General features: G+C 37.4%; 2 protein-coding genes across 3 annotated transcripts; one reads left to right on the top strand and one right to left on the bottom strand.

Moving 5' to 3' along the window:
* Nucleotides 1-296: 296 nt before the first annotated feature.
* On the bottom strand, nt 297-1,749 carry LOC116625396 (shugoshin 1-like). 2 transcript variants are annotated; one of them, XM_032393899.1, is made up of 2 exons: nt 1,284-1,749; nt 297-541 (listed from the first exon to the last, which is right to left on the bottom strand). In XM_032393899.1, the coding sequence occupies exons 1-2, from the start codon at nt 1,747-1,749 to the stop codon at nt 297-299; spliced, it is 711 nt and encodes a 236-aa protein (XP_032249790.1). The 2 variants fall into 2 exon arrangements, with proteins under 2 accessions (XP_032249790.1, XP_032249791.1); XM_032393900.1 differs by having other exon boundaries at nt 297-546; nt 1,337-1,749.
* A 9,133-nt stretch (nt 1,750-10,882) lies between these two features.
* Nucleotides 10,883-11,363, top strand: LOC116625398 (transcription factor BTF3-like). Its single transcript, XM_032393901.1, has one exon. It carries the CDS (start codon nt 10,883-10,885, stop codon nt 11,288-11,290), a length of 408 nt encoding a protein of 135 aa, XP_032249792.1. The 3' UTR covers nt 11,291-11,363.
* The last annotated feature ends 6,749 nt before the right edge of the window (nt 11,364-18,112 follow it).

Raw genomic sequence — 18,112 nt, 5'->3', positions numbered from 1 at the left:
AGGGCTTAGGTCCAGTTATTTATATTTAAAAGAAAAAATAAACCAAATTTAGTGTGGAAAAAAGCATCACATTTGAAATATAGTTGTGAAGAAATTTTTGTGATCTACAGTTCGGTCAGAGAATATTCCATGGCAACAGTCCCATCCTATTGTATACTATCTTAGAGATTCTCTCTTGGAGAGATAGAAGGAGGTGTAGTAGGATGAATTTAAACAGCATCCAACAAACACTTCACTGTATTTGCTTCATACTTTTTTTTTTTTTTTTTTTTGGAACTGCTTCTGGAATCCTTTTTCTATTTGAAAATCAGAGAATTCAAGAAACATAAATATGTAAAATGATATCCTCTTCTCAGTTTTGAAGCGAGTGTGTGTTCCTTGTAATTCATACTGACTGCACACCTGCGCTTAGGCAGAGACACTGCTGGGTTTTCTTTCTTTTTTGGAGAACAAGAAAGTTTACTGATTTTCACTACAGGATACAAGGGGACATTGGTGATATCCTTCAGGCTAAAATGAAGTGAGCAGTGAGTTTTAGGTAGTGCACTGATAGTTGTTTTTGTAAGCTTAGAATCTTCCATCTCTTTTTCATCTCCATATTTTAGTGCTTTTTTAGGTTGAGACCTGGTGACTGGGCTCCTATCTGATTCACTGGAGAGATCTTGACTCTACTTGCAAGTGGGCAAATAGAGGTCGTCAGAATAATCTCCTGAACTACTTGATTCACAGATGCTCACTTCAAATTCATTGTTTTCTTCTCTGTTAGAATCGTTGCTCATTTTTTGTCAGAAAGGAGTGAGATGAATACCCTCTTCCAAATTAAAATTGTAAGCATCACTGGAAGTGACAGATTCATCCAACTTTTTTTTTTTTTGGAAACAGGTTTTTTTTTTATTTTCACTTTTGCTCCCTTCATACTCTGATACAGATTTTGATTTTCTCCTGTTAGCTTTTGTTTTCTCCTTTTCTTCCTTGTGCACCTCTATGCTTACTTTTAGTTTGTTCAAGTTTATATTCTAAAATGTTTTCTTTTGTTTTAGTAGGTCTTCCTGGGTCAATCAACTTTGGTGATAAGTTAATTTGATCCTTATTTCATTGACAAACACTTTGTTCTACGTTTTCAGGGTCTACACATCTAATTCTTTTGGATTCAAAGGGCTGCACTGAGAAATGACTGATTTCAAAATCATCCAAGGTATTGAACTGACATAGATTGTTAAAATGTTTCTTTAAACTTCAATGGACAGATACAGTTCTAGGGAAGACATTATCAACAGATTTATGTTCATCTGAATCCAAATCAAACCCCAGTCTATCTTGAGAAATAGGTATTTGCTCTTCTATTTGGAATGATTCTCCTTGTCTTAGAAGGTGAGCTTCCTGAAGAGGAACTTGTGTTATATACTTCACAAATAAATCCCCAGAGTTGTTGTCACTATTGGAGTTCATTCCAGAGGGACATATTTCCTGGTTCTGAGAAGTTTCTTCTGTTTGTTGTGAAGTCAGTTTTTCTTTCAATGCATATAGCTGACACATGAGGTAGTAACATTCTTTTCTAAGTTGGAGGATGGTATCTTGGGCTTTTCTCACTTTGGATTTTTCATTTTCCAAAGCTAAAATTAACATTCTGTTGTTGTCATGGTAGTTTTTTAGCAGTATAGAAGTGTTGGAGATTATTTGGCATGGTGCAGTTATAAAAGAATTTTGTTTGCCAATCTCTGCCAAATTTTTATTCCTTTTCTCTTTCATCCATTTCTTTATGTCTTCAAGATTGTCTTGAAACGACTTTTTAAGGCACCTTTCCTTGGCCACCACTTCTGCCACAGCTGTCGCCCTCCTTCTTACATTCTAAGGTTCCGTGAGGCTGTCCAGCTGGTGTATCCCACACTTTGGACCCTCTGGGTCTAGGTTCCATCTACTATCCCCCATCAAAATTTCAATGGCATTTTTCACAGAAATAGCAGACAATCTTAAAATTTGTATGTATCTGCTAAACATGAATACCCAAAACAGTGTTGAGAAAGAAGAACAAAGATGGAGGCATCACATTCTTTATTTATAAGTGTATTACAGGGTATAGCAATTAAAACAGTATGATATTGTCAAGAAACAGACACACAAATCAATGGAACAAAATAGAAAGCTCACAAATAAACCCACCTGAATTTTATGACAAAGAATCTATGTATGTACAATGGGGAAAGTATAATCTCTTCAGTAAATGGTGTTGGGGAAACTGGACAGCCTCATGCAAAAGAATGAAACTAGACTATTATCTTACACCATACACAATGAACTGAAATGTTTTAGACTTAAAAGGAAGACCTAAAAACATAAAACTCCTAGAATAAAACACACACAATAAGCTCCTTGACATTGGTTCTAGCAATGATCTTGTACCTGACCATAAAAGAAAGGTAAAAAAAAAAAAAGAACAAAAACAAAAATAAGCAAATGGGACTATATCAAACTGAAAAACTTCTGCTCAGCAAAGGAAACCAAGAAAATGATAAAGAAACCTACTGAATGATGGGGTACCTGGGTGGCTTAGTTGGTTAAGCATCTGCCTCTGGCTCGGGTCGTGATCCCAGGATCCTGGGATTGAGCCCACCATCGAGCCCTGCATAAAGCCCCACATGAGCAGGGAGCCTGATTCTCCCTCTCCCTCTGCCACTCCCCCTGCTTGTTCTTTCTTGCTCAAATAAATTAAAAATCTTAAAAAAAAAAAAAAAGAAACCTACTGAATGAAAGAAAATATTTGCAAGTCATATCTGGTAAAGGATTAATATCCATAATATATAAAGAACTCATAGAACTCAACAGCAAAAAAAATCTGATTGAAAAATTGTCAGAGGACCTGAATAGACTTCTTTTTTGCAAATAAGACATATAGTGGCCAACAGGCCTATGAAAAGATGCTCAACATCACTAATTATCAGGGAAACGCAAAAGAAATTCACAACAAGATACCGCCTCACATCTGTTAGAATGGCTAGTATCAAAAAGACCAGAAATAATGAGTGTTGGCTAATATGTGGAGAAAAGGGGACTCTCATGCACTGTTGGTGGGAATTTAAATTGGTGCAACCACTATTTAAAACAATATGATTTCTTCCCAAAATGAAAAATGAAACTACCATCTTATCCAACAATTCCACTACAATGTTTTTATCTGGAAAAATAAAATGAAAACACTACTTCTAAAAGATATGTCCACCCCTATGTTCATTGCAGTATTATTTACAATATCCAAGATATGGAAATACCTAAGTGTCTATCAGTGGATGAATGGATAACAAAGATGTGGTATATAAATGCAATGTAATACTACCCAGCCATTAAAAAAGAATGAAATCTTGCCATTTGTGACAACACTAATGGACCTTGGGGGAATTATGGTAAATGAAATAAGTCAGACAGAGAAAAACAAATACTATATTTCACTTATATGTGGAATCTAAAACCAAAACAAAATTCATTGATACAGAGAACAGAACTGTAAGTGCTAGAGTGGAGGGGGCTTTGGGCTGGGTGAAATGGTTAAAGGGGGTCAAGAAGTAAAAAGTTTCAAATATAAAATACATGTTATGGAGATGTAATGTACAGCACAGAGACTATAGCCAATAACACTGTAGTACATATTTGAAAGTTGCCAAGAGAGTAAATCCTAAAAGTTCTCATCACAAAAAAATTATAACTTTGTATGGTGAAAAATGATAACTAGGCTTATTGTGGTGATCATTTAGCAGTGTAGGCAGATATTGAATCATTATGTTGTATATCTGAAACTAATATAATATTATATGTCAATTATACTTCAATTAAAAAAAAAAACTTCAGGTCAGGGTTAAAAAAAAATCAAATTATCACCTATACAAATGAAGAAAGAGCATTTGACAAAATTCAACATGCGTTCTTACTAAAACTGTCAATAAGTTGAGTATAGAAGGAATGTATCTTAAATGAAGGCTAAATATGACAAACCCACAGCTAACATAATACTTAATGGTGAAAAGTTGAAAAATTTTCCGCTTAAGAGATCAGGAACAAGATATGAATGACCACTCGAACCACTCTTAATTATCTTAGTACTGGATGTCCTAGCCAGAGCAATCAGATAAAAACAAGAAATAAAAAGCATCTAAATCACAAAGGAAGAAGTAAAATTATCTTTGTTTGCAGATGACGTGATTTATATATTGAAAATCCTACAGATTCCACCAAAAAACATTTAGATCTAATCAATAAATGCCATAAAGTTGCAGGATATAAAATCAACATTAAAAAATCAATAACGTTTCCATACACTAACAACAAAATATATTAAAAAGAAATAAAGTGAACAATCCCATTTACAAAAGCTTCAAAAAAACACTTTAGGAATAAATTTAACCAAGGAGGTGAAAAATCTCTACACTGAAAACTGACATTGGTGAAAAATTTGAATAAGACATAAATAAAGGAAATATCATGTTCATGGCTTATAGAATTAATATTGTTAAAATATCCCTACTACCCAAAGTCATCTGTACATTGAATGCAATCTTTGTAAGATTCAAGTGGAATTTTTATAAAAATAGAAAAAAAATCCTAAAATTTATGTGAAACCACAGAAGGTTGTGAATAGAAGATTGAGAAAGAAGAACAAAGCAGAAGACATTATGCTTCCTGATTTTAAACTATATTACAAATCTATAGTAATCAAAACAGTATACTATTTGCATGAAAATAGATATATGGAAGAGAATCAAGAGCCCATAAATAAACCCATGCACATCTGTCCAACTAATATTTGACAAGGGGTTCAAGAATATTTAATGGTGAAAAGATCATTTCTTCAGTAAATGGTACTGGGAAAATTGGATGTTTACATGCAAAAGAATGAAATTGGACCACTATTTACACCATTCACAAAAATTAACCTGAAATATATTAAGGACTATATGTATGACCTGAAATCATAAAATTTCTAACAACAACAAAAACAAAGGCAAACACATCCTTGACATTGGTCTTGGAAATTATTTTTGGACATGACACCTAAAGGACAAGCAATAAAAGCACAAATAATTAAGTGGGATTATGTCAAAATGAGAAGGTTTTTTAGATAGTGAAAGAAAATAATCAGATTCAAGAAGATGGTAGTGAAGTAGGAGGACCCTAGGCCCATCTCTTCCATGAACTCAACTAAATAACTATAAACTCATACTAAATACCCCAAAAATCAATCTGAACACTGACAGAAGAAACTCCATAATGTAAGGGAGAGAAGAGGCCACGTGAAAGAAGGTAAGACATACAGGGACTGCAGGTGATACAGAGGAGAGGGAGCAGTGGGTGAGGAGAAGGGCAAGAGAGAGAGGAGCATACTGGGAAATGTACAAGGAGAACATTTCCCCAAAGCAATTGGTTTGGAAAGTGAAAGGAGCTGAATTATCTGAATCCTTAACAACCAGCAGGGCTTAAGAGTTTTAAAGAACAGTGGGCTTGGCTGGTATTAGCCTGGAGGGCACTGGGCTGCTCCTGGAGAGAAGGCAGGCAAACAACCTGGGGGCAGACAAAGTGGAAACAGTGATCTGAAGAATGCCTGGGGCACACTGGGAGGAGATTATTCACTCAAAGTGCTTCCCTGAAAGGCAGCATTCAGGGAGACTCCTCTCCAGGAACAAAGGAGTTGACTGGTGCCATTTCCCTCCCCCTCCCCTCAGCATAAACACAGAGCCACCTGGGGGAATCAGCTCAGGGCTGATACAGGCCACCTAACTTGGTTACATCAAGTCCCACACCCATGTGCTCTGGTGTGATCGCCCTTCTCTCTCAAGCTCACCTCAGTACCAGTGCTGCAGGCCACTCCTCCAGAAGACCAGCACAGGCCCCTGCCCAAACCACTTCCCTAAACCCTGGAGTTTTAAAGGTCAGCAGGCTTGGCTGGGATAAAACCAGGAAGGCACTGCGCTGCTCCTGGAGAGAAAGCAGGCAAAAACCTGGAGGCAAACAGCATGGAAACAGCAATCTGAATAATGCCTGGAGTTCATGTGGTGGGGGGCAAGGGGGTTTATTCACACCTCTGGGAGTGCTTCCCTGAGTGGCAGCATTCAAGGACATGCCTCTCCAGGGAGAAAGGACCTGGTCAGTGCCATTCCCCCCACTCCCACCCCTCAGCAGACACACAGAGGCACTTGCTAGTAGCAGCACAGAGCTCACACTGGCTGCCTAACTTGCTTACACCAAGCCACACACCCTGCTCTCTGGTGGAGCTGCCCTTCTCAGTCAAGCTTGCTTCAGTTCCAGCATGGCAGGCCCCTCCCCCAGAACCAGCACAAAATCCAACCCACACCACATCTCCCAACCAGAGATCTGCAATGCCTCAGTTCTAGTGGAACTAGTATCAGGTCTCATTTCACAAGCAAACCAGAGTACAGCTAGTTAAAACTTGCCACATTCTGACCAAGAAACAAACACTGCACGCAGCAGGCAAGGAAAGCCTCTGCAGACGACTGGCCTGAGGGACAGAGCAGCCAAAACACAACAGCAGAGCACAGGCAGCACACACCAGAGTCTCTATGAAGCACCAGGTTCTGGACACTACATAGCCTCTTCATAAAGCCATTACCTTCAGGAGCAGAAGCATAATTGGCTTTTCTAATACATGAAAGAAGAAGGCAGAGATTTAGACAAAATGCCAGGAAAATAAATTTATCCCAAATGAAAGAACAAGTTAAGGCTATAGCCAGAGATCTAAGTGAAACAGATATAAGTAACACACCTGATGGAGAATTTAAAGGAAAAATCATAAGGATATTCACTGGGCTTGAGATAAGAATAGAAGATATCAAAAAGATCCTTACCACAGAGATAAAAGAGTTAAAAAAAATCGATCAGAAATGAAGAAAGCAACAAATGAGATTGTAAACAGGTTTGATGCAATAACAGCAGGCTGGAAGAAGCAGAGGAATGAATTAGTGATATAAAACACAAAATAGTGGAAAATAATGAAGCTGAACAAAAGAGAGAAAGAAGACTTATGGAATACGAGAATAGACTTAGGGAACTCAATGACTCCATCAAACATAATGACAAGCATATTATAGGAGTCCCAGAAGAAGAGAGAGGAAAGTGTGCAGAAAATTTATTTGAGGAAATGATAGTTGAAATCTTCCCTAATCTGAGGCAGGAAACAGACATCCAGATCCAAGAGGCACAGAGAACTCCCATCAAAATCAACAAAAGCAGGCCAACACCAAGACATATTGTAATTAAATTTGCAAAATATACTGATAAAGAAAAAAATCTTAAAAGCAGCGAGAAAAAGTCATTCACTTACAAGGAAGACCCATAAGGCTAGCTGCAGATTTCTCAACAGAATCTTTGCAAACCAGAAGAGAGTGACATGATATATTCAAAGTGCTGAATACGAAAAATCTACAGCCTACAATACTCTATCCAGCAAGGCTACCATTCAGAATAGAAGAAGAGATAGAGTTTCCCAAACAAACAAAAACTAAAGGTGTTCTTGAAGCCATCCCTGCAAGAAATATTAAAGGGAATTCTGAGTGGAAAGGAAAGACCAAAAATGACAAAGACAAGAAAAGATCAAAGAAAATCTCCAGAAACAACAACAAAACAAGTAATAAAATGGCACTAAATACGTATCTGTCAATAATTACTCTGAACACAAATGGACTAAATGCTCAAATCAAAAGACATAGGTTGTATGAATGGATTAAAAAGAAAGAAAAAAAAAACTAGACCCATCTATATGATGCCTACAAGAGAGTCACTTTAGACATAAAGACATGGCAGATTGAAAGTGAAAAGATGGAGAAATATTTATCATGCAAAAGGATATCAAAAGAAAGCCAGGGGCACCTGGGTGGCTCAGTTGGTTAAGTGACTGCCTTCGGCTCAGGTCGTGATCCTGGAGTCCCGGGATCGAGTCCCACATTGGGCTCCCTGCTCAGCGGGGAGTCTGCTTCTCCCTCTGACCCTCCTCCCTCTCATGCTCTCTCTCATTCTCTCTCTCGCAAATAAATGAAATCTTAAAAAAAAAAAAAGAAAGCCAGAGCAGCCATACTTATATCACACAAACTAGACTTTAAAACAAAGATTATAACAAGAGACAAAGAAGGACACTATGTAGAATAAAGGAGATAATCCAACAAGAATATCTACCAAATGTAAATATTTATGCACCCAACATGAGAGCACCCAAATATATAAAACAATTAATAACAAATAAAAAAGGAACTCCTTGATAATAATACAATAATAGTAGGGGACTTGAACACCCCACTTACATCAATGGACAGATTATCTAAGGAGAAAATCAACAAGGAAACAATGGCTTTAAATGACACTCTGGACCAGATGGACTTAACAGATATATTCAGAACATTTCATTCTAAAGCAGCAGAATACACATTCTTTTCAAGTGCACATGGGGTATTCTCCAGAATAGATGACATACTAGGTCACAAATCAGGCCTCAACAAATACAAAAAGATTGAAATTACACTATGCATCTTTTCTGACAATATTGCTATGAAACTTGAAGTCAACCATAAGAAAAAATCTGGAAAGACCACAAGTACATGGAGGTAAAGCAAAATGCTAACAAACAATGAATAGGTCAACCAGGAAATCAAAGAAGTAATAAAAAATACATGGGAAAAATGAAAATGAAAACAAAACTGTCCAAAACCTTTGGGATTCAATGAAAGCCATCCTAGGAGGGAAGGACAGAACAATAATGGCCTACAACAAGATGCAAGAAAAATCTCAAATGAACAACCTAAACTTACACCTAAAGGAGAAAAAGAAAAACAAATTAAGCCTGAAGCCAAAACAGAAAGTAAGTAAATAATAAAGATTAGAGCAAAAATAAATGATATAGAAACTAAAAAACAGTAGGGGAATATGTGTGGCTCAGTTGGGTAAGTGTCTAACTCTTGATTTCAGCTCAGGTCATGATCTCAGGGTCCTGGGATTGAGCCCTAAGAGGGGATCAGTCCTCAGTGGGGAGTCTGCTTGAGGATTCTCTCTCTCCCTCTCCCTCTGCCCTCCCCCTGCATGTATGCACACACACACTCTCTCTCAAATAACTAAATCTAAAAAAAAAAAAAGAAAGAAACTAAAAAACAAAACAAAACAAAACAAAAAACAATATAAATGATCAGTGAAACCAGAAGCTGGTTCTTTGAAAAAATTAAGAAAATTGATAAGCCTTTTGCCAGGCTCATCCAAAAGAAAAGAGAAAGGACCCAAATAAATCAAATCACAAATGAGAGAGGAGAAATAACAACCAAAACCACAGAAATATAAAGAATTATCAGACAATATTTTGAAAAACTATATGCCAACAAATAGGAAAACCTGCAAAAAATGGATAAATTCCTAGAAATATATAAACTAGTAAAACTGAAACAAGAAGAAATAGAAAACTTGAACAGACTGATAACCAGCAAAGAAATTGAATCATTAATCAAAAAACTCTCAAAAACAAAAATTCAGGGCCAGAATGCTTCACACATGAATTCTACCAAATATTTAAAGAAGAGATAATACTGATTCTTCTCAAATTATTCCAAAAATAGAAAAGGAAAGAAAACTTCCAAACTCATTCTATGAGGCCAGCATTACCCTGATAGCAAAACCATATAAAGACTTCACTAAAAAAGAGAACTATAAGCCAATACCCCTGATGAGCATGGATGCAAAATTTCTCGATAAAATACTTGCAAACAGAATCTAAAATATATTTAAAAAATCATTCACCACAACAAAGTGGGATTTGTTCCTGGTTTGCAATGGTGGTTCAATATTCACAAATCAATCAACATGATACACCAGATTAATAAAACTAAGTATAAGAGCCATATGATGTTTCAGTAGATGCAGAAAAAGCATTTGACAAAGTGCAACAATGATTCATAATAAAAACCCTCAACAAAGTAGGTTTACAGGGAATGTACCTCAACATAATAAAGGCCTTATATGAAAAAAAACACAGCTAATATCATCATAAATGGGGAAACACTAAGAGCATTTCCTCTTTAGTCATGAACAAGACAGGCATGTCACTCTCACCACTGTTATTTAACAGTACTAGAAGTCCCAGACTCAGCAAATAGACAACAAGAAGAATTAGAAGATATCCAAATCAGCAAGGAAGAAGTAATACTTTGACATGATATTCTATATAGAAAACCCAAAAGACTCCACAAAAAATTGCTAGAACTGATGCATGAATTCAGTAAAGTTGCAGATAAGAAAATTAGCATACATAAATCTGTTGCATTTCTATACACTAGTAATGATGCAACAGAAAGAGAAATTAAGGAATCAGTCCCATTTACAATTGCACCAAAAACAATAACATACCGAGGAATAAACCTAACCAAAGAGGTGAAAGACTTGTATTTTGAAAACTATAAAACACTGATGAGAGAAATTGAAGAGGATACAAAGAAGTGGAAACACATTCCATGCTCATGGATTAGAAAGACAAATATTTTTAAAATGTCTATTCTACCAAAAACAATCTACACATTTAATGCAATCCCTATCAAAATACTAACAGTGCCTCTAGCTGCCATCTTGCATCCCTGCGTGTGTGCACCTAATCTCAGCTGGTCCACAGGAGACCCCCTGAACACCAACCCTATTCCTCCGTGCCATCCCATTTCTGCTCCAAGATGAAAGAAAAACTATCATGAACCGGGAGAAACTCACCAAATTGCAAGCACAAGTGTGCATTGGTGGGAAAAGAACTGCTCCCTGAAAGAAGATGGTTCATAGAATGGCTACAGCAGGTGATAAAAAACTTTAGTTCTCCTTAAAGAAGTTAGGGGTAAACAACATCTCTGGTATTGAAGAAGTGAGTATGTCCACAGACCAAGGAACAGCGATCCACTTTAACAACCCCAAAGTTCAGGCATTGCTGGCAGCAAACACTTTCACCATTACAGGCCATGCTGAGATAAAGCAGCTGACAGAAATGCTACCCAGTATCTTAAACCAACTTGGTGCAGACAGTCTGACTAGTTTAAGAAGACTGGCTGAAGCTCTGCCCAAACAATCTGTGGATGGAAAAGCACCACTTGCTACTGGAGAGGATGATGATGATGAAGTTCCAGATCTTGTGGAGAATTTTGATGAAGCTTCCAAGAATGAAGCAAACCGAATTGAGTCAACTTCTGAAGAAGATAAAACTCGAAGAAGTTACTGGGAACTGCTATTTTATATTATGATTGCTTTTTACAATTTTGTTCATGGATCTGATAAATTCTAGATCTCTAATATTTTTAAGCCCAAGCCCCTTGGACATTGCAGCTCTTTTCAGGTTTTGCTTATACACAATTCATTCTTTGCAGCTAATTAAGCTGAAGAAGCCTGGAAATAAAGTTTGAAAAAAGGTTAATAAAGTTCTTTGCCTAGGATATGGTTTTATTTTTTATTCCATTGACACTGATTTGTACACAGAAAGCAAAGTTGTTTATAGAAAGCTAATCATGGCATATAATATGGCTGGTAATCTTTGATGAAATTTGATTAAAGATTTTAAATGGCCATATAATATATAAAAAAAATTCTAACAGCATTTTTCACAGAACTAGAACAGACAATCCTGAAACTTGTATGAAACCCCAAAAGACTCCAAATAACCAAAGCAACCTTGAAAAAGAAAAGTAGAAGGAGGCATCACAATTCCTGACTTCAAGTTATATGATAAAGCTGTAGCAATCAGAACAGTATGGTACTGGCACAAAAATAGACACATAGATTGATAGAACAGAATAGAAAATCCAGAAATGAACATAGAACTATATGGCAAATTAATCTCAAACAAAGCAGGAAAGAATATCCAATGTGAAAAAGACAGTCTCTTCAACAATTGGTGTTGGGAAAAGTGGACAACAATATGCATAAGAATGAAATGGGACCATTTTCTTATACCATACACAAAAACAAATTCAAAATGGACTAAAGACCTAAATGTGAGACAAGAATCCATCAAATTCCTAGAGGAGAACACAGGCAGTAACCTCCTTGGCCTCAGCTGCAGCAACTTCTTGCTAGACATGTCTCCAGAGGCAAGGGAAACAAAAGTGAAAATGAACTCTTGGGACTTCATCAAGATAAAAAGCTTCTGCACAGCAAAGGAAACAGCCAACAAAACTAAAAGGCAATCTACAGAATGGGGGGAAGATATTTGCAAATGTCTTATCAGACAAAAGGCTAGTATCCAAAATCTATAAAGAACTTTTTTTTTTAAGATTTTATTTATTTATTTGACAGAGAGAGACACAGGGAGAGAAGGAACACAAGCAGGGGGAGTGGGAGAGGGAGAAGCAGGCTTCCCACAGAGCAGGGAGCCCAATGCAGGGCTTGATCCCAGGGACTGAGCCACCCAGGCGCCCCAAAATCTATAAAGAACTTATCAAACTCACGCCCCCAAAAAATCCAGTCAAGAAATGGGCAAAAGCCATGAACAGACATTTCTCCAAAGAAGACATACAAATGGCCAACAGACACATGAAAAAATGCTCAACATCACTTGGCATCAGGGAAATACAAGTCAAAACCACAATGGGATACCACCTCACACCAGTCAGAATGACTAAAATTAACAACTCAGGAAACAACAAATGTTGGTGAGGATGCAGAGAAAGGGGAACCCTCTTACACTGCTGGTGGGAATGCAAACTGGTGCAGCCACTCTGGAAAACAGTGTAGAGGTTCCTCAAAAAGTTAAAAATAGAACTGCCCTATGATCCAGTAATTGCACTACTGGGTATTTATCCAAAGGATACAAAAATAGTGATTCAAAGGGGCACATACACCCCAATGTTTATAACAGTAATGTCCACAATAGGCAAACTATGGAAAGAGCCCAGATGTCCATTGACAGATGAATGGATAAAGAAGATGTGGTGTATATATATACAATAGAATACTACTCAACCATGAAAAAGAATGAAATCTTGCCATTTGCAATGATGTGGATGGAACTACAGGGTATTATGCTAAGTGAAATAAGTCAGTCAGAAAAAGACAAATACCATATGACTTCACTCATATGTGGAATTTAAGAAACAAAATAGATGAACATAGGGGAAGGGATGGAAAAATAAAATAAGATAAAAATAGAGAAGGAGGTAAACCATAAGAGACTCTTAACTATAGGACAGAAACAAGGTTGCTGGAGGGGAGGTAGGTCGGGGGGATTGGGTAATTGGGTGATGGGCATTAAGGAGGGCACATGATGTAATAAGCAACTGATGAATCATTAAATTCTACCCCTAAAACTAATAATACACTATATGTTAATGAAATTGAATTTAAATAAAAATTTTTTAAAAAGATAATAAAAAGGTGACAAAAAAAGGGAAAAAATCAATGGAATAGAAAAGGGAACCTATGGAATGGGAGAAAATATTTGCAAATCACATATCTGATAAGGGGTTAATATCCACAATACATAAAATATTCATGACATTTAACAGGAAAAACAAATAATAAACAAAAAACTGAGATAATCTAATTTAGAAATAGACATAGGTCCTGAGTAGTCATTTTTCTAAATAAAGTATTCAAATGGCCATCAGACATGAAAAGGTGCTAATATCACTAATCATGAGGGAAATGCAAATGAAAAATACAATGAGATATCACTTCACACCTATTAGAACAGCTTATGAAAAAGACAAAAGATAACAAACACTGGCAAGGAAATGAAGAGGGAACCCTTGTACACTCATACTAGGCATGTAAATTTGTGCAGGCTCCATGGAAAACAGTATAGAGGGCTTTGAAAAATTAAAAATCAAGTTATCATATGATCCAGCAATTCTACTTCTGGGTGTATATCCAAAGGAAATTAAATCGCTATCCCAACATGATATTTGCATCCCTATTCTCATTGCAGCATTATTTATTTATTTATTTATTTATTTATTTATTTATTTATTTATTTTAAGATTTTATTTATTTATTTATAGGACAGAGAGAGACACAGCGAGAGAGGGAACACAAGCAGGGGGAGTGGGAGAGAGAGAAGCAGGCTTCCCGCCCAGCAGGGAGCCTGATGCGAGGCTCGATCCCAGGAACCCAGGATCATGACCCGAGCTGAAGGCAGACGCATAACGACTGAGCCACCCAGGCGCCCCTCATTGCAGCATTATTTAAAATAGCCAAGTCATGAAAACCTAAGTGTTCGTCGGCAGATAATGTATGGATAATGTGGGATATATATATATATATCCCTCATCAACCTACACTCTCATGGTATACATGGTACTCTCATGTACCATGGTACTCTCTCCCACCAAGCCCAGATAGAGCCACACAATCCTTTCCAAAATGGTACACAACACAGTCACAATTAATTAGTTAGTACATGCAATGTTGTTCATGTTTCACTCTAGGACTGGGTAGAAAGGGAGAATGTGGATGTAAAGGCAGTGATGTGGTAAATGGGGATCAAGACAAAAGCAAAAGGATTAAAAATGGAGTGCAGAATTGTGGCTTTCAAAAATCAGCTGATACAGAGAGGGTGGATACAGAAGCTCTGTGGAGGGTAACTAAGGCTGAGAGAGAGTCAAGGACAAAATTGTTAGGATTCCTGGCTCAGCCTAGGTAGGAGTACCTCAACAGTGCTGTCTCACAGGAATCTTGTGGACACAGGCCTCTGCGGAATGCAGGCAGAGGTGAAAGTCAGATCACAGAACTGTGATATTGGGGCTATAGAGAGAAGAAAGAAAACAAGAAGAGAGGACTATAGGTTTCTAGTATATGTTTAGTTTAGTCCTAGTTACTAGGAGTTTAAACATTCTATCCCTACCTCTTAGCCTTCCTTCACTGGACTATGACCTGTGACTTAGTATTTTAAAATTTTCCTCAAAATCCCTGAATTGGGTGCTGCACTATTTGGCCCTTGCTAAAAGGCTGTTTTATATGTTTGGTTCCTTCAGTTTCTTTGAGGTCTATTGATGTTGATTTCTCGTTTTCAACCTCCGAGGCTAATTCTGGAAAACAGAATCTGTTCAACTTCTCCTCAGAAGGTTGCCTTCTTGAATGGACTTCAGTTCTCAATGCTAGCTTTTGGAAATCCCTCTTTATAAGACCAGTTATTTGGAGGCCCCCAAAAGGCTTCAAATTTTTTCAGAAACTTGTCAGAAGAAACTCCTTAAGGACAGACCACCATCTTTTGTTATGGCCCAAACATCTTTCACAAGATAAATAACTCATGGTTCTAAGAATGGGTACATGTTTGTTTGTTTCCCTCTTTTCTCAGGGTGAGCATTATACCTCTCCTGGAGCAATGGTTTCCCTCTTAACTAAATCGGCTCACTTTTTGTCCTCTCTTTTTGTTCCAGAGTTTGTATTCAGTTACAAAGTTGTCTCACTGCGTTTATCGGGAGGGCTTGGGCCCTGCCTGGTTGAACCAATTCTCCAGGTCTTAGGCTCTACTAGCTCAAAATTCCAAGGGTGGATGTGCAGATTAAACCCTATGACATAATAATAACACATGTGTAAATAGAGCAGTAAAGCTTTTAAAGCACGCATGCCCATGATTTATTTTAATCCTTCCCTGTGAAATAAGTAGATCAGAGGTTATTACCCCCACTTTCAAAAGAAAAAAACCGTGTTCCAGAGAGGGGCTTTGACTTGTGCAAGGACACATTGTATGACTACATAATTCCCCCTCTAATGTTCTTTCTGCTCTACCATGGGCCTCTGAATCAGGGTAGTTTACACCCACAGTGGGATCAGCCTTCTCTTAACAAGCCCCTTTTACCACAGCCAAGGAGCTGGAGGCCTTAAAGCCCATCTGGTCTCCAGTGGATAAAGCTTTTAGTGATTGGTGACAAGCCACACCCTCCAGTCCACACCATTAGGGAATGTTCTGTCTGAACTGCTGGAGACACGCAAAGCTCTGTGGTATGTGAGTGTGTAGTCAAAATCTGCTTTGCATTTGCAGACTGCAAACCCCAGAACATTGGCATGGGGCTTAAAAGCATGAGAATGTTTGAGTGTGCCCACACTTTAAGAAAGGGAAACATTTCCCGTGCCAGATTCCTGGAAGAAGACAGGGAAGATGTACTTAAAACAGAAACTCAAGATATGGAAGCAAGTGGGAAAGCACTTCATTGAAACCCACTTTACACCATTTTCCAGATGAAGGAACAGTGAGTCTCAGAAAGATGAAAGGACCTAGTAGAGGTTCTAATATCAATACTTGACAGCGGTGGGATTTTAACTCAGTCTGTGTGTTCTCAGACCTGGTAATCTCTCCACTGTACCACACTGCCATGCTAGGTGCCCTCAAGGAAAAGTTTCTTATTCTGGTTCACTTCCTTCCTCCCCTTTAGTCAAGGTTTAGGGTGCTCAACTTTCAAGTCCACGAGAGAAACTTGGTGAGGAGGAAGTAGGGAGCAGTGGCAAAATGACTTGGGCTTATCCTGCATGCATGATGAACAAAGATGAGGGCTCCTCTTTTTAGCAGGCTCACAAGGGGTGCAGTTCCTGCTGGCTTTCAGGCTGGCTTATTTCTTTTTATCACTTTTAAAGCATTTAATAATTCATTAGGAGTGATTGATAGTGTGCCTGACTCACAGGGAGGGATGCAATAGGGAGAGATTTCCAATAACTTCATTTTGTAAGTGAAATAAGAAACAACCTAGTCTCGGCAAGTTTATGACCTGGGGCCTAAGCTAGAGAGCTATGTGACTGCTTGCACCTAAATGTCTGGAAGATGGTGTTCTAGCCAGGTTCAGACCCTGAATGGGCTTTTCACTTGCTTTGTGAATTCTGAGTAGTCACTGAAGTCTCTGTTACCTCAGCGGGGAGAAGATGCTCACCATTCTTCCAGTGCAGGGCGCTGAAGGATCAGGATTAGCTCACATTCGATTTTGCAATATAACATAAATATTTACCCTGCTTCTTGGAATTGGTGAGTATAGACATTCCAGGTGGTTGCTGTCTATTCCTGACTACGTTTAAACTAAGATGTTTAATTAAATGAGGTAGTAAGAGAGATCAGGGGGCTAGAAGTCAGGACATCAAAATTCTAATCTTAGCCAAGTGTCTACTTTTTTGGGCATTTGTTTCCACATGAGAACACCAAGAGGTAGATTACCTAGTATCTAGGGGCCTTTCTATTTCTGACAGTCTCCTTTGGGCCTCTTCATACTCTCATACAGATTTAAGAATTTTTAATATAGTTTATTTTAATTTAAAAATATTACACAAGTATTACAAGGTCACTGCACAACAATAAAAAAATATAAACAACAAAAGAAAAAGAAAAATAAATTAGAATTTCATTTCTTAGAGATAACTACAATTAAAATTGAGAGGTATATACCCTTCTGAACATTTTCTATGCACCTTTATCTATGCTTATATATTGAGTTTGTACTTTTCTTTTTTTTAAATAGATTCATACCATACAGACTACTATTTTGTAATCTACTTTTTTTCAATTCACAATGCATAATGAATATTGTGCAGAGATGGAAAATTTATGCCACTCTCTTCATGTTGTGGATTTGAAACATAGGAGATCTCTGTTCTCTCTCTTTATACAGGTATAAGGTAGAGAGGGATTATTTACCCCTCTTGTCACAATCTCACTAATTCCTTATTTGCTCCTTCCCAGTAGTTACTTTTTTAAGTTTTTATTTTAATTCCATTAATTAACATACAGTGTTATACCAGTTCAGGTGTACAACATAGTGATTCAACAATTCCGTACAACACCCAGTGCTCTTCACAATGTGCACTCCTTAATCTTCATCACCTATTTAACCCATCACCTCAACCACCTGCCTTCTGGTAACCACCAGTTTGTTCTCTATTGTTAAGAGTCTGTTTCTTGGTTTGCCTCATTCTCTTTTTCTTTTTACCCTATGCTCCTTTGTTTTGTTAAATTCCACATATGAGTGAAGTTGTATTTGTCTTTCTCTGACTGACATTTCACTTAGCATAATACTCTCTAGCTCCATCCATGTTGTTGCAAATGGCAAGATTTCATCATTTTTATGGCCAAATAGTATTCAACGGAATATATATTCCATGAAATACTATATATATACCATGGAATACTATT

Source organism: Phoca vitulina, unplaced genomic scaffold (genome assembly GCF_004348235.1).
Source record: "Phoca vitulina isolate PV1807 unplaced genomic scaffold, GSC_HSeal_1.0 scaffold77, whole genome shotgun sequence".
In the NCBI taxonomy this organism is placed as follows: domain Eukaryota; kingdom Metazoa; phylum Chordata; class Mammalia; order Carnivora; family Phocidae; genus Phoca; species Phoca vitulina.
The sequence above is the reverse complement of the archived record's forward strand: the minus strand, read 5'-3'. Positions and strand labels throughout refer to the sequence as shown.